The following is a 15,359-nucleotide window of genomic DNA, read 5'->3' as shown; positions in this document are numbered from 1 at the left end:
AGTAATATCAAATACTTATAAAAGGGAAATTAACAAAACATTAACTTGTAATAGCACGGCAGTAATATATATTATAGAATGTCCGTACTGGGAGAACGCTAAAAGCCAGAATATCAGAACACATAGATAACAACATTAGAAAAGGGTATGAAAAACATACACTCACAACATTTTAAATTATATCATGCCAATAATCCATCAGGTCTGAAATATGCAGCAATTCAATCAGTGAAGAAGGATTGGAGGGGAGGGGACATTATATAAAAAATGTCAAGATATAAATCTAGAATGATTTATGAATTTGGATCACTGGCACCTTCGGGACTCAGAAATGGAGATTTTTGGTTTTCTGTAACAGGACCGGTGGGGGTTTACATGACATGTCGATGCCAGGCTGTTTTGCCAGTTAACTGACATGTCCTGCATCCGTCCACTGGCCCTATAACGTCAATATCCCACATTTTTTTATTTTAATTTTTAATCTTATTTTTATTATTTCAAAAGAAAGTGCAATAATGTTGTATATGCAGGAGTGTGGAGTATAATTAGTACATAGGGATTTTTTTTGCAGGATATATCATTAACCCCTTAGTGACCACTGATACTTGTTTTTACGGTGATCACTAAGGGGTCTTAGGCTGGGCCGCCGCTTTTTTATGGCGACCCAGTCTAAGTGCTGCACGGGTCCCCCGGGAAGCTGGGACCCGGCTCTCACATAAGAGCCGCAGCCCTGCTCTTACAGCCCAGACCGTCAGGAGTGCCGATTCGGGCTGTAAAACACTTTACATGCCGCTGGCAATGGCACCCGCCGCATGTAAATCTGTGACAGAGGGAGTGGGCTGGCTTGGGTCTACGAAGGCCCCAGGCCAGCCTTCAGTAATTTACAGCCTCTCTGGCGCAACCTGCTGGTCAATGTTAAAATAACATTGCTTTTAAAATGCAATGCATTATAGGGATAATGCATTCCATTTTATAAGCAATCAAAATACTATATGTAATGGTCTACTTGTGGGACTATTAAGTGATTTAAAAAAACACATTTATTAAATAAAACAAATTCCATTAAAAAAAATTACCCTTTTTTCCATTTAAAATGAGCTTTTCAATTAAAAAAAATTGCAAAAAATAAATCTCCCCTGTATATTTGGTATTGTCGCATCCGTAACGAGCCGGACTACATAAATATCGCATAAATTATCCCCTACGGTGAACGCCGTAAAAGAAAAAAGAAAACAACAGAATTGCTCATTTATTCTTAGTTGCCACCGAAAAAATGTAATAACAAGTAATCAAAAGCTCCATTTACTCCAAAATTATACCAATGAAAAATACAAATTGTCCCACAAAAAGACCTCACGCAATTCCATAGAAAGAAAAATAAAGTTATGGGTCTTGCGAAGCGGCAATGTAAAAACATTATTTTATTTTTTTAAATAAAGCAAATACATAGTTTTTATATCACTGTAATCGTACTGACCTAGAGAATAAAGATATTGTGTTATTTACACCTAAAAGTTAACCCTATAAAATTTACAATGTAAAAACGCAGTGGCAGTATTGCTGTTTTTCCCATCTCCCTCCTAGAAAGAGTTAATAAAAGTTAATTAGAAAGTTATGTCTACCCCAAGAGGGCACCATAAAAAAATACAACTTGTCCCGCAGAAAACATGCCCTCATAAAGATATATAAACGGAAAAATAAAAAAGTTATAGCTCTTGGAACTCGACGATGAAAAAGGAAGAAAAACACTTGGTCAGTAAGGACCAAAACAGGCTGGTCACTAAGGGGTTAAATATAAATATCTTGATTATATAAAAGATCATCATATAAAGAGAAATCATGGTGTAATAGTGGGGTAAAAGCAAGAACATCATTTCTGAGTATTGTAGAAAAGCAACCAAATATATTTTGAATAGATATACCGCATCGTCTGACAGTACATGAAAGATGGTTGTGAATGCACAGTCCGGTCCAAGTTTTATTTAAGTATATTAGCGCGATCTAATCCGATACAGGTTTTCTATAGATCAAGGCAACACAATAGAAGGATTAACTTTGTCCCTCGTTTTTCGTATGACTGTGTGACCACTGAGGAAGAAACCAATAAAGTTTCGAAACGTGTCTGGTGAATACAGCGATATAAAGAATTAGCGGTAATGGGAAGAATCGCATAGGCACGAAGTATAAAAGGCGCTTCAAAGCTTTCAATTAAGTCAGCGTCTTGGAATTCTCAACCCGCATGCGCGGTCAAGTAAGTGCCGGCACTTGCGCGCAGGACAACTGTGGGAATTAGCAGCACAAGAGAATCGCAGCTGTATAAAGAAACAAACGCGTACGTATCTTGCCACCAGCCTTATTAAACTGAATGTCGGGAGTCTGGTAAGCGGAAAAGCACCATACTATATCTAACCTAAATGCTGACTGTTACACTGAATGAATATACTATGCATTGAACTATCCTGCGAAGAGATGAATATATTAAGAAAGTGGCAACAATAAGACTACCGCTAGACATTTAGCTTATAACAAGAAAATAACAACAGGATATCTTGTAAATATTCATAATATCGCTGTGGAATATAACATTGTTCCAAATAGTGCGTGAGCTCCGTACAAGGAATTAAGAGAGGGGCCCTGATTGTACATTATGTCAATTCAAGTACTATATGAGTAATTTATTTTATTGCCCATATTTATTTTATGTGTGAAGGTTTAAGATTTTGTATGAAATAGAGGATTAATTGTGACATGTTTTAGAAAATAATAGAGATAAATGGTATACATTTTTTATATATATGTTGTCCTTTTTTTAGGCCTGTGCCTTATCAGCCAGTCTTAAGTGGGACTCCCAGACTCCTCCCTCCTCCAATTGCAAGCATGGTTACATGCTGGAAGTAACTGGTGAGTTGTTTGCGAGTCGGCCTCATGCTCCTGTAATTTGCCCACTGGCTCCTGGTATTGCCCATATGGCACAGGTAGGTGAGTGTTAGGTCCCCGAGCTACTTGAGAAACCTTGGCGCAGTGCTCGGGCTCAGACCTTCTACACCGTAGCACATGTTGGCTAATCTCTCAATTGTAAAATAAGTTTGAGGGTTTAGTAAGACCGCAGAGTGCACCTGTCTTTGCTATTATTTTGTTATATTGCTATATTGATTAAAACATCCACATAATTGCTATCTTGTGTAGGATGTCTATGGTGGTACTTGTGGTTCGCATTTTTGCTAGGGATCGTCATTAGCAACGGGCCACAAGTGCAGGATTTGGTCCCCTATATATATGCACAACTGCATGTGGGTTTGAGCACTTCCTGCTTGTTTAATATCACGCTATTCTTTTCAGTTTGTCCTTTTTTGGTATGAAGCCAGCCAATAATTGAATATTTTCATTATATCAGCTAGGTGGTATAGCAAGCTGAGCTATATTCCTGTGAGCTCCCTCAATAGCACTGTTTTTATTATTCGCAGATGACTGTACCAGGAACTTACAGAAACATCTTGTATCTTCAGATTTTGAAGTATCTGATCATGGTATCACACAAGATACATATGAAGAACATACCAATATCCAAGACATACCTTCATCCATTCACAGCAAAAATGTATCACTTGATCCTTTCAAACAGGTCCAATCTTCTGATTCATCACAGACTGTAACACAAAATAAAAGTCACAGAAGAGGTGTTAAACATCAAACAGCTCACATAAAAAAGGAGCCATTTTCATGTTCAGAATGTGGGAAATGTTTAAACCAGAAATCAGATCTTATTAGACATAAGAGAATTCATACAGGGGTGAAGCCATTTTTATGTTCAGAATGTGGAAAATGTTTTAAGAAGAAATCAGCTCTGGTTGTACATCAGAGAAATCACACAGGTGAGAAGCCATTTTCATGTTCAGAATGTGGGAAATGTTTTAACCAGAAATCAGATCTTATTAGACATCAGAGAATTCATACAGAGGTGAAGCCATTTTCATGTTCAGAATGTGGGAAATGTTTTAACCAGAAATCAGATCTTATTAATCATCTGAGAATTCACACAGGGGAAAAGCCATTTTTATGTTCAGAATGTGGGAAATGTTTTATGAAGAAATCCGCTCTGGTTGTACATCAGAGAAATCACACAGGTGAGAAGCTATTTTCATGTTCAGAATGTGGGAAATGTTTTAACCAGAAATCAGATCTTATTAATCATCAGAGAATTCACACAGGGGAAAAGCCATTTTTATGTTCAGAATGTGGGAAATGTTTTAAGAAGAAATCAGCTCTAGTTGTACATCAAAGAATTCACACAGGGGAAAAGCCATTTTTATGTTCAGAATGTGGGAAATGTTTTAAGATGAAATCAGCTCTGGTTGTACATCAAAGAATTCACACAGGGGAAAAGCCATTTTCATGTTCAGAATGTGGGAAATGTTTTATGAAGAAATCAGCTCTGGTATTACATCAGAGAAATCACACAGGTGAGAAGCAATTTTCATGTTCAGAATGTGGGAAATGTTTTAACCAGAAATCGGATCTTATTAATCATCAGAGAATTCACACAGGGGAAAAGCCATTTTTATGTTCAGAATGTTGGAAATGTTTTAAGAGGAAATCAGCTCTGGTTGTACATCAGAGAAATCACACAGGTGAGAAGCCATATTCATGTTCAGAATGTGGGAAATGTTTTAACCAGAAATCGCATCTTATTAATCATCAGAGAATTCACACAGGCGAAAAGCCATTTTTATGTTCAGAATGTGGGAAATGTTTTAGGAGGACATCAGCCCTGGTTAAACATAAAAAAACTCACAAATAAAAGAAGACATCTTCATATGCTTAGCTTGTTAGTAACTGCCCTTATGTGTTTTTATGGTGGTCACTAACTGGCTTTATTCCAAAACATACTCCTTTTTACAGGGAGGTAAAATATCACCTTGCTTTCAGCTACCAGGTGTAGCTAAGGGTTTGGAGCAATGATCAGGGCCACTGTAAAGGTCCCCAAACACACATGGTCTTCTGTATTGAATGAATACCGATTAGCTGACAGATCCTTTTAAAAGTGAAAGTAAGTTTTGTTGTATACATACATTTTCTCTAAAGAAAAATGTTGGGTGAGAGGAAAAAAATAAAAAATAACCAAAGTTTCCTAAAGGCACCACCCTGCATGTGATCGGTATTGGTGGCCCACACTTCCAAATGATGTGCGTGACTACGTGCCTGCCCATAACATCTGTACTCGGAATAAGATAGCCAGGACCAAACCACCTGGTCTGCTGTTACATCTTTCCATTCCTGACTCGCCATGGATTTTAACTATCTCTGGCACTTTGGCTTTGCCCAACATGACAACTAGGTACAATAATTGCTACCTTGGCCAGAGTTTTCCTATAATAACCATTCTAGTGAGTCTCCTGGGTCCTCCCCATTCTTTGACGTTTATGGACAGCATCATCATGCCCCTCTCTTCCATCTGCAGATTCTTCCTTTAGAGATTGCTTGAAAATATGGCGTCACACTAAAGACTGCATTAGCAAGGCTTTGACACGTATGAAAGGAAATGCAGACAAGACACAAAGAAGACTTTCTCAGTTCTCGTCAGGAGACAAAGTATGGCTCTCCTCTAAAAATATCTGCTTAAGACCTCTTGCACACGAATGCATTTTATTTCCATGGCCGTTCCGTTTTTATTGCGGACTGTATGCGGAACCATTCATTTCAATAGGTCCGCAAAAAAAACGGAAGGTACTCCGTGTGCATTCCGTTTCCGTTCCGCTAGAAGATAGAACTTGTCCAATTATTGTCCGCATAATGGACAAGGATAGTACTGTTCTATTAGGGGCCAGCTGTTCCGTTCTGCAACATGCGGAATGCACATGGACGTTGTCGCGAAGAGGAGTGGGGAAAACCTCCCACCGTATCGGGTAGGTATTTGTCACCCCCAGACATCTGAAGCTCTGACAGACGTTCTTCAGAACCTCCTGCTTGAGGTTCTTTTGTTTTGCTTTCGTTTTGTCATCTCGTTTCCCTCTCTCAGCTGTCTAGTTGCATCACTTTGCGGTTTATACAACTTCCTGGAGTGTGTGCATGCTGGATGCTACAACTGATGCTTCTACAGATAAGTCTGTTCATTTATTTGTGTTTTCCTGTTTGCTTGATCCTAGGTGACCCTGACTCCCTCCGTATTAAGTGTAGGGAGCCGGTGGTCGTGTCCCCTCAATATTATAGGGTGTTCAGGTGTCATACAGTCGAGGAACGAGGGTATGCAATTATCTACCATAGATATTTTTGCATAGGCTGAGCAGTAAGGGAGAGAGCTAGGGCTGTTACAGGGCTTACCCTTTGGTTCCTTAGTTTTGGATCAAGTCAGTCGGATCTTCATTTGTGTCTTCTAGTTTTCTGTAACACCTTCCGTGACAGTATTAAAAGATGAAACCAGGCCTGTAAGCAAGGATAGGGAAGAAGAAAATCTCCAATACAATCCTCATCCTATCCCTGATCTCCTGACCGTATAAGCGCTTCCTAATGGTGAGAGGACTCATACACTGGAACCTGGGCCCTACTGACCCTAACAAACCCTAGCATAGGGGTCAGTAATAGGAGACTACCGGTTCCTCAAGGACACAGACGAACTGGAGTTGCCACAGGCCAAACAACCAAACACAAAGGGAAAAGCAATGGAATAGAAAACTACTGTCATGTACAAGAGAAAGTCCACCTGACCCCTTGTACATGAAACAACATAAGAAAGTAAACAAATCTTACTGTCATATTCTATAATAGGTCCACCTGACCCCTAGAACAACACCACAACAGTAAGAGAGACAAGAGAGTGAGCCCTCAACAGAATAAGCAGGTAAAAACCCAGAGACCTGAATCCCACCTGGATAACAGGTCTGGGAAACAAGACTCCTACCTGCCGCTGCAACAGGATGATGGCAGCTCACTGACTTTACTATTTGTTCACCCCTCCAGGAAACTATGAAGCCCCCTTCCTGAGGCAACACATGGGGAAACGTCTAGCATACATGCTGGGACAAACAACACCAACAGACCAGACATGTAAATACAACAAGACGTACAACACACCCTGAACGCAAACCCACACCAAACATTCAAAGTGAGGTAGGGTACAAGGAGGATACAAAAGGAAGACAATTTATGTCCAACAAGGTGGCCCTCAAGGACTGGGCAGGTTCACCCAGGAAAGGAGCAGAGCTCCAAAACCAAATAAGGCTGGAGTACACTTACCAGCCTGGAAGCCACAGGTAAAATAAACCTTGTGGCCACACCCAGGACACACCTTGATCCCCACCAGCTAGATAATTAACCCCTCTGGCACCAGACAGGGAAGGCCCAAGGAGAAAGGCACCTACATGCTGTAACCACAACCCATTGCCGCTGGCAACAGCATGCACAGCAACCATGTCACGGCGCACACCAAAGGCCGTGACAGACGTCATCCGTATTTTTTGCGGACCGCAAAAAACATACGGTGGTGTGCAAGAGGCCTAAAGGTCCCTAGTTTCAAATTCCCCCTAGGTTCCTGGGACCCTTTGCAGTGTGGAAGAAGATAAATGTCATCTATAAGCTGCGTCTGCCTCTCTGTCTGCGGATTCCCAACTCCTTCCATGTGTCCTTGCTGCAACCTGTAGTTCTAAATAGCTTTTTTGCTGTTCAATCTATTCCAACTCCTGTGACAGGAGATTCTAAAAATGTATTTGAGGTAAAAAAAAACATCCTGGATATCAAGAAGTGTGGCAAAAAGACCTACTATCTTGTGGACTGGAAATGTTTTGGTCCTCAGGAGAGATCTAGAGAACCAGAGGAGAACATCCATGCCCCAAGCTTGATAAATAGGTTCAAGTCTTGTGTTGAACCCAAGAAGAGGGGGCACAAGGTGCAGGGCACTATAACTGCGGTAGCTGGCATTCCGGCATTCCCCTATTCACCGCCATGGCCTCTGACTCTCTGTCTGAGCGCACACTGTTCTCCCTGCCAGCTTCCGCCGCTCTATTCTTCCAGCCTGCTTCCTGTGAGCGCGTTATAGGGTGACGCATGTCACTTCAGTAAATTTAAAGAGCCTGCACATTTAGTTCGTTCTGGTCCCCTGGCCAATCCCAGTCCTGCACTTATTTTACTGGTCTTGCCCTCTTCCTAGTTGCCTGTATAAATCATAGGTCCTGGTGTTCTGCGATGGTCTGCCTTCTGGATTTCGCTACGTATCTGACCCTTTCTTGTTGTGCTTTGGCTTTCTTGTTTCTGACCCGGACTGCCTGACCAGTACCTGAACCATGTGCTCTGACCTTTGATTTTGCGACTACATTTCTGCCTCAGTCTTTGGTCATACACTGTTGCGCCTGGTTATAAATCAGCCTGTGCACTACGCCTGTAACTCTGCTGCCTTGCACCAGTACCCCCTGATCGTCTGGGCCAGCTGCTTTGTGTGCCAGACCTCCCTTAAGAGGTAACGACCTGGTGTTCTCCTCGGGAAAGTCTGTCCCCACCAATTGGGGTACTGTGAAGAACGAGAGGTTCATTTAGACAACGCCCTTAGGAGCGTTGGAAGTTGGTCATGTGACACAGTGGTCCACACCCGCTGATCATGACAATAGCATCATAGGGTAGATAATGAACATTTATTTCAACCTGTGAATTAATGTTTATAACTAGGGTTGAGCGAACCCGAACTTTAGAAAATTTTTGGACTCTGGACCCGATCCCGAACATTTCAGTAAAAGCTAGGGTTTGGTGTTCGGCTATTTTATGGCGCTTTTTGAAAGGCTGCAGAGCAGCCAATCAACAAGCGTTTAACTCTGTGCCTTTAGAAGCCATGACAACCATGCCTACTAATGGCATGGCTGTGATTGACCAGTGCAGCATGCCTCTATATAAGCTGGAGTCACGTAGCGCTGCACGTTACTCTGCTGTTACTAGTGTAGGGAGAGGATAGGAAAGAATCTGTTATCAGAAGTGCTTGTTAACTCAGCGATCTACCTATATTTAGTTTTGTGGGTGCAGTGCACAATCTTTTTACCCTGCCCTGAGCCCAGTGACACAGAAAAATAACTTTTATCCGTCTGTTAGTTAGGTGGGTGGCGGCGGACATTTTATGCAAGCTTATGCATATGTGCTTTTGTGACATTTAAATCCAAGCTTGAAATACTGCAATAATAATCTGGGTTTAAAAAAACACCAATTTTTGGCAATATCCTACATCTGGTGCCTTTTGCAGCATTTGTCAGTGTGCAATTTAAGCTAGAAATACAGCAATAATTTTCTGGGTTTTAAAAAACACCCTTTTTGGGCAAAATACTCAATTTTACAGCCCTTACTGCATCTGTACGTGTGAAATTCAAGCATTATATAATGCTGTCATATTCTGTTATTCAAAAAACACCCATTTTGGACAAAATACTTAATTTGTGGCCTTGTCTGCATCTGTACGTGTGAGATACATGCTTAAGATACTGCTGTGCTATTCTGTTATTAAAAAGCACCCATTTTGGGCAAAATACTTAATTTTGAAGCCTTTTCTGCATCTGTCATTGTGAAATACACTCTTTAGATACTGTTGTTCTATTCTGCTATTAAAAAAACACCCATTTTGGGCAAGATCCTAAATTTGAGAAATATGAGGAGAGCGTCAAATAAGGGACGTGGCCCCAGTCGTGGTGCTGCAAGTGGAGCTCCTGTTGCAGGGAGAGGACGTGATCGATCTGTGCCAGCTACACGCACAAGTGAAACGCCTTCCTCAGGTGCGAGTAGGCAATAGAACCTTCAGCGGTATTTGGTCAGGCCTAATGCGGCTCTACGAATAGTGAGGCCTGAACATGTACAGGCGATAGTAGATTGGGTTGCTGATAGTGCCTCCAGTTCCTTTACATTGTCTCCCACCCAGTCTCCTACTGAAAAATCTGAGTTGACACCTGCAGCCGATGTCCATTATTCTTTCACTTCACCCCCTTGCAAATCAGCCTAGCAGTTTGAGCCTCAAGTCATGCAGCAGTCTCTCTTGATTTTTGATAACTCTGCTAGCAGGGTTTCCAAGGGCCATCCACCTAGCCCTGCCCCAGAAGTGGACCGATGCCCAACCACTTATGTTTCAAGATGAGTACATGGGAGGACCATCGCAGCACGTCTCGGGTGATGACGAAACACAGGTGCCAACTGCTGTGGCTTTCAAAAGTGTGCAGACCGACAAGGAGAGCAGGGGTGGAAGATGATGTGGAGGATGATGAGGTACTCGATCCCACATGGAATCAAGGTCATGCGACTGACTTGTGTAGTTCGGAGGAGGAGGCGGTGGTCGCACAGAGCCACCAGCACAGCAGAAGAGGGAGCAGGGTGCAAAAGCAGAGCGGCCATCCCCTAGACAGTACGCCTGCTACTGCCCACCGCAGCAAGGGACCCAGCACACCAAAGCCAGCTCCAAGGAGTTCCCTGGCGTGGCAGTTCTTCAGACAATGTGCTGACGACAAGACACGAGTGGTTTGCACGCTGTGCAATCAGAACCTGAAGCAAGGCATAAACGTTCTCAACCTGAGCACAGCCTGCATGACCAGGCATCTAAGTGCAAAGCACGAGCTGCAGTGGAGTAGACAACTCAAAAACCAAGAAAGGTCTCTGGCTCCTCCTGCTTCCTCTTCTGCTGCAGTCTCTGCCTCTTCATCCACCTCTGGAGTGACAGTGCCACCCCGCAAACAGAGGATCTGCCAGCAACACCACCACCTGGGTCACAAAGCATCTCTACAATGTCCCACGGAAGCGTTCAGCTCTCTATCTCCCAAACAATGGAGTGGAAGAGGAAGTACCCCCCTACCCACCTGCGATCCCTGGCCCTGAATGCCAGCATCTCAAAATTACTGTCCTTTGAAATGCTGTCATTCCATCTGGTGGAGACGGAGAGTTTTAATAGCCTTATGGCGGTGGCTGTCCCACAGTATGTCGTGCCCTGCCACCACTACTTTTCCAGGCGTGCCATCCCTTCCCTGCACAACAAAGTGGGGGACAAAATCAGGTGTGCACTGCACAACGCCATCTGTGGCAAGGTCCACCTAACTACGGATACATGGACCAGTAAGTACGGTCAGGAACGATATATCTTTATAACAGCATGCTGGGTAAATGCAGTGGAGGCTGGGCCTGAGGCGGATAGCAGTTTGCGCATGTCGTTCCACCACTGAGGATTGCAAGGCGCTTCAGTTTGCCTCCTGTTGCTTCCTCCTCCTACTCGGCTTCCTTATCCTCTACCGGCTCCTCAATCGGTCAGCGTAACACCTTCACCACCAACTTCAGCACAGCCAGGGGTAAACGACAGCAGGCAGTTTTAAAACTGATCTGTTTGGGGGACAAACCCCACACTGCGCAGGAGCTGTGGACAGGCCTTGAAGAACAGACCAATGAGTGGCTGGTGCCAGTGAGCCTCAAGCCCGGTCTGGTGGTGTGCGATAATGGGTGAAATCTCGTAGCAGCTCTGGGACTAGCCGGTTTGACGCACATCCCTTGCCTGGCGCATATGCTGAATTTAGTGGTCCAGAGGTTCCTTAAAAATTACCCTATGTCAGAGCTGCTGCATAAAGTGCAGGCCGTCTGTGCTCGCTTCGGGCATTCTCACCCTGCTGCCCTAACTTTGCCCTTCCCGCTCACCGCCTCATATGCGACGTGCCCACAAGGTGGAACTCCACCTTGCACATGCTAGCCAGACTGCAGCACGCACGGGTGAGTCGCTCTGCTGAACAGCACCACTTCACCACCAATGAGTGGGCCTCCATGCGAGATTTGTGTTCCTTGTTGCGAGCACTCCACCAACATGGCCAGTGCCGATAACGCTGTTCTCACTGTTACTATCCCACTTCTATGCCTCCTTGAAAAGACGCTGCTGGCGATGATGGAAGAGGATGTGGCGCAGGAGGAGGAGGAAGAGAGATCATTTCATAGGGTTTCCGGCCAGTCATTCACAAGCGGCTCCGAAGGTGGGATCCTGCACCCACAAATGCCAGGTACACAATTGTCCAGCCAGGGCACAGTTCTGGAGGATGACGAGGTGGAGGAGGAGGAGGAGGAGGAGGAACTGTGTTCACAGCAGGGTGGCACCCAAACCAGCTCATGGCCATCACCAGCACCTCAGAAGGTACGCCACAACAATCGGCACCACCAGCTGATATGGGACGTCTTAGCAGGAGGCAGCATTTCAGCAACATGGTGGAGCAGTATGTATGCACACACCTACACGTACTGAATGACGGGTCTGCCCCCTTCAACTTCTGTTTCTCCAAATTGGACACATGGCCTGAGCTTGCTCTTTACGCCTTGGAGGTGCTGGCCTGCCCTGCACCAGTGTATTGTCGGAACGTGTGTTTAGCACGGTCAGGGGGGCGTTATCACAGACAAGCGTAGCCACCTGTGCACAGCCAATGTGGACAAGCTCACGTTCATTAAAATGAACCATGCATGGATCCCATAGGACTTGTCCGTACCTTGTGCAGAAATAGACATGTATACCGGCCTTAACCAGCCATTGTTATACTACAGCACAATTGCTCATTGTTGTATTTTATATATTTCACACTATTTTGGGGTATACCCTAATAAAAAATAAAAATGTAAACCAAAAACCAGTATTGGCTACATCGTCCTCATCCACCGCCGCTTTCACCTACACCGCTACGTCCACCGCCTCCTCAAACTCCTACTACATATGGACCTCCACCTCATAAATCAAGTTTTATTATTTTTAATTTGTACGTATTTTATTTTATGTCATTTCACTAATTTGTCTGTTACATTTTCTGGTGAAATTCACCAATTTTTGGGTGTGATGTACCCCTAATTTACCTAGTAGACAGGTAACATTTAACTAATTTGTCTGTTACATATTCGGGTGAAATTCATCAATTTTTGGGTGTGATATACCCTGGCTGTACCTAGTAGACAGGTAAAAACATTTCACAAATTTGTCGCTTACATTTTCTGGTAAAATTTAGAGATGGCCTTGCGGTTCGCTTGGAGGTCGTTTCGCGGCAAACTTTGCGTGTTTCGTGATTCGCCAAACATGCGAACATATGGAGAAATTTGCGCCTGCCATATTCTTTTACATCGTGAAGAACTTTGACCCATGACCCATCCATCAGATGGTACAGAACAGCCAATTGAGACATTTCAGCACTTGGACATACCCCCTACCTTATAAATAAACCTTATCTGGCCGCCATTTTACATTCAGTGTTTTGCCAGTGTAGGGAGAGGTTGCTGTGTAGAGCAGGGACAGTCTGTTAGGGACACCAAACGCTAGCTAATAGGGCCACAAAAGTCATTTTAAGCACTAGTATAGGTGTGCTATCGATAGGTGTGATACCCAGAGGGGTGCAATATACTTATAATATACTTTTATAATGAGTCAAAAAACACATAGATCTATATAGTGATCACCTGGAAGTCAGGGGCCTAGGGGCTTACTAGAGCCATTTTTATATAGGGTCAGGTTCCGGACGGGGTCGCTCTTATCAGGGCGGGTGGTCTGTTAGGCTATCAGGGCCAGAATAGCACCCCCTGTAGGGTAATATCAGGGACAGTTCTTTGCCCACCCTGTCCTTCAATACCACATCATCATCTAGCCCAGGGATGGATGTTGTTTTGCTTTCCCTCCTGGATTCATCGATGTGCACTGGAATCCCCCGGATTGTGGTAGGACATATGGTTTCTGATTTAGTGCCGCCGAGCACTTGCTATTGCCTTCCACATCTATGCTTTTTGATTAACTTTAATAATTTAATTTCTTTTCATTTTGAGGGATATCTTTTCCATTCACCCATTCATTTTCAATGGGGCCGGAATGTGCTGTCCGCATTTGAGCTTCCACATTCGTATTTGCGGATCCGCACTTCCGCATCTGTGCTACCGTTTCCGCAAAAAAATAGAACATGTCCTATTCTTGTCCGCAAGGTATCCGTGTTTTGCGGATCCGCAAAACACTTACGGTCGTGTGAATGGACCCTCATAGTAAAATTATTAAAGGTTACGCTTTATCTTTATGTATATTCTAATGGATTGCCTTCCTTGTACAATGTTCTAATATACTTTCTATGTTAGACAGTATATTATAGTGCATTTGTAATGTGCGGCAGTTGTGTGCGGTTCTGCTGCGATACTTCAGGTATATTGAGGGACAAGCGTTATTGGAACAAATCATTTCTACTAGTGTGATATACCAGTCGTCCCCAAAAAAACTGATTGAAGCGGGGTGTTATATACCAATATACTTTCTTTATATACTGGGTACCGTATAGTGCATTTGCGCATGCGCGAAAATTTTATATTGCTGATATTTCGCATAAAAAAAAAAAGAATGGAGATCGCAAATTTGCATAATACATCTGGTATGTCACTGTCCATGTTGTGGGACTATTTGTGCACTTCTAGTAATTATTTCTTGGCTTCAAATGTGAGCTGAACATTTTTCAGCTTCGCCTGCAATTAAAATGAATGGGACCCGCCGCAAATTTGCTGTTCACGAACATCCCGGCAGATGTTCGTCCATTATTAGTAAAATTCACCAATTTTTGGGTGTGATATACCACTGCTATACCTAGTAGACAGGTAAAAAAAAATCACAAATTTGTCTGTTACATATTTGGGTGAAATTCACCACTTTTTGGCTGTGATATACCCCGGCTGTACCTAGTAGACAGGTAAAAATATTTCACTAATTTGTCTGTTACATTTTCGGGTGAAATTCACCAATTTTTGGCTGTGATATACCACTGCTATACCTAGTAGGTTAATACATTTCACAAATTTTTCTGTTACATTCTTGGGTGACATTTTACCATTTTTGCCGTGAATAAACCCCTGCTAGACAGGGACCGAAATTGGTGGGTGACATTAACCCATTTCTGGCAATAAAAAACACCTACTCTGCATAGGTGACAGGGACTTAAATTTCTAACATTCATCTTTAATTGTTCCTTTCCTTCGATCTTTCTGCTTTAATAACTTTTCCCATATTTCTGCTCGATCACATTGCAGCCATTGACCTCCCTTGGATATGGTCTTCCTTTCTCACGCTCCCTCTCCGGCATGGAACTCTGATTTCCCACTAGCCGTGATCAACATGGTAGGCGCAGAAAAGAACATCGAAAGTTGATAGAGCAGATATTCAATTGGATCGTGGACATCACGGGGACGTGCGACATGGTGGAGCAGTATGTGTGCACACGCCTACACGTACTGACTGATGGGTCTGCCCCCTGCAACTTCTGGGTCTACAAATTGGGCATATGGCCTGAGCTTGCCCTTTACGCCTTGGAGGTGCTGGCCTGCCCTGCAGCCAGTGTATAGTCTAAACATTTGTTTAGCACGGCTGGAGGGGGTTATAACAG

General features: G+C 43.4%; 1 protein-coding gene across 1 annotated transcript in view; it reads left to right on the top strand.

The window, feature by feature from the left end:
• LOC122942502 (zinc finger protein 271-like) overlaps positions 1 to 15,359 on the top strand; it is a 174,635-nt gene that overhangs the window by 33,984 nt on the left and 125,292 nt on the right. The window contains exons 3-4 of the mRNA XM_044300167.1: positions 2,814 to 2,901; positions 3,465 to 4,730. Of these exons, the coding sequence (XP_044156102.1) occupies positions 2,814 to 2,901; positions 3,465 to 4,730 (1,354 nt within the window). The remainder of the gene's footprint in view (positions 1 to 2,813; positions 2,902 to 3,464; positions 4,731 to 15,359) is intronic.

This window comes from Bufo gargarizans, chromosome 6 (genome assembly GCF_014858855.1).
Source record: "Bufo gargarizans isolate SCDJY-AF-19 chromosome 6, ASM1485885v1, whole genome shotgun sequence".
NCBI classification, from domain to species: Eukaryota; Metazoa; Chordata; class Amphibia; order Anura; family Bufonidae; genus Bufo; species Bufo gargarizans.
This window is presented reverse-complemented; position numbering and strand designations above follow the sequence as displayed.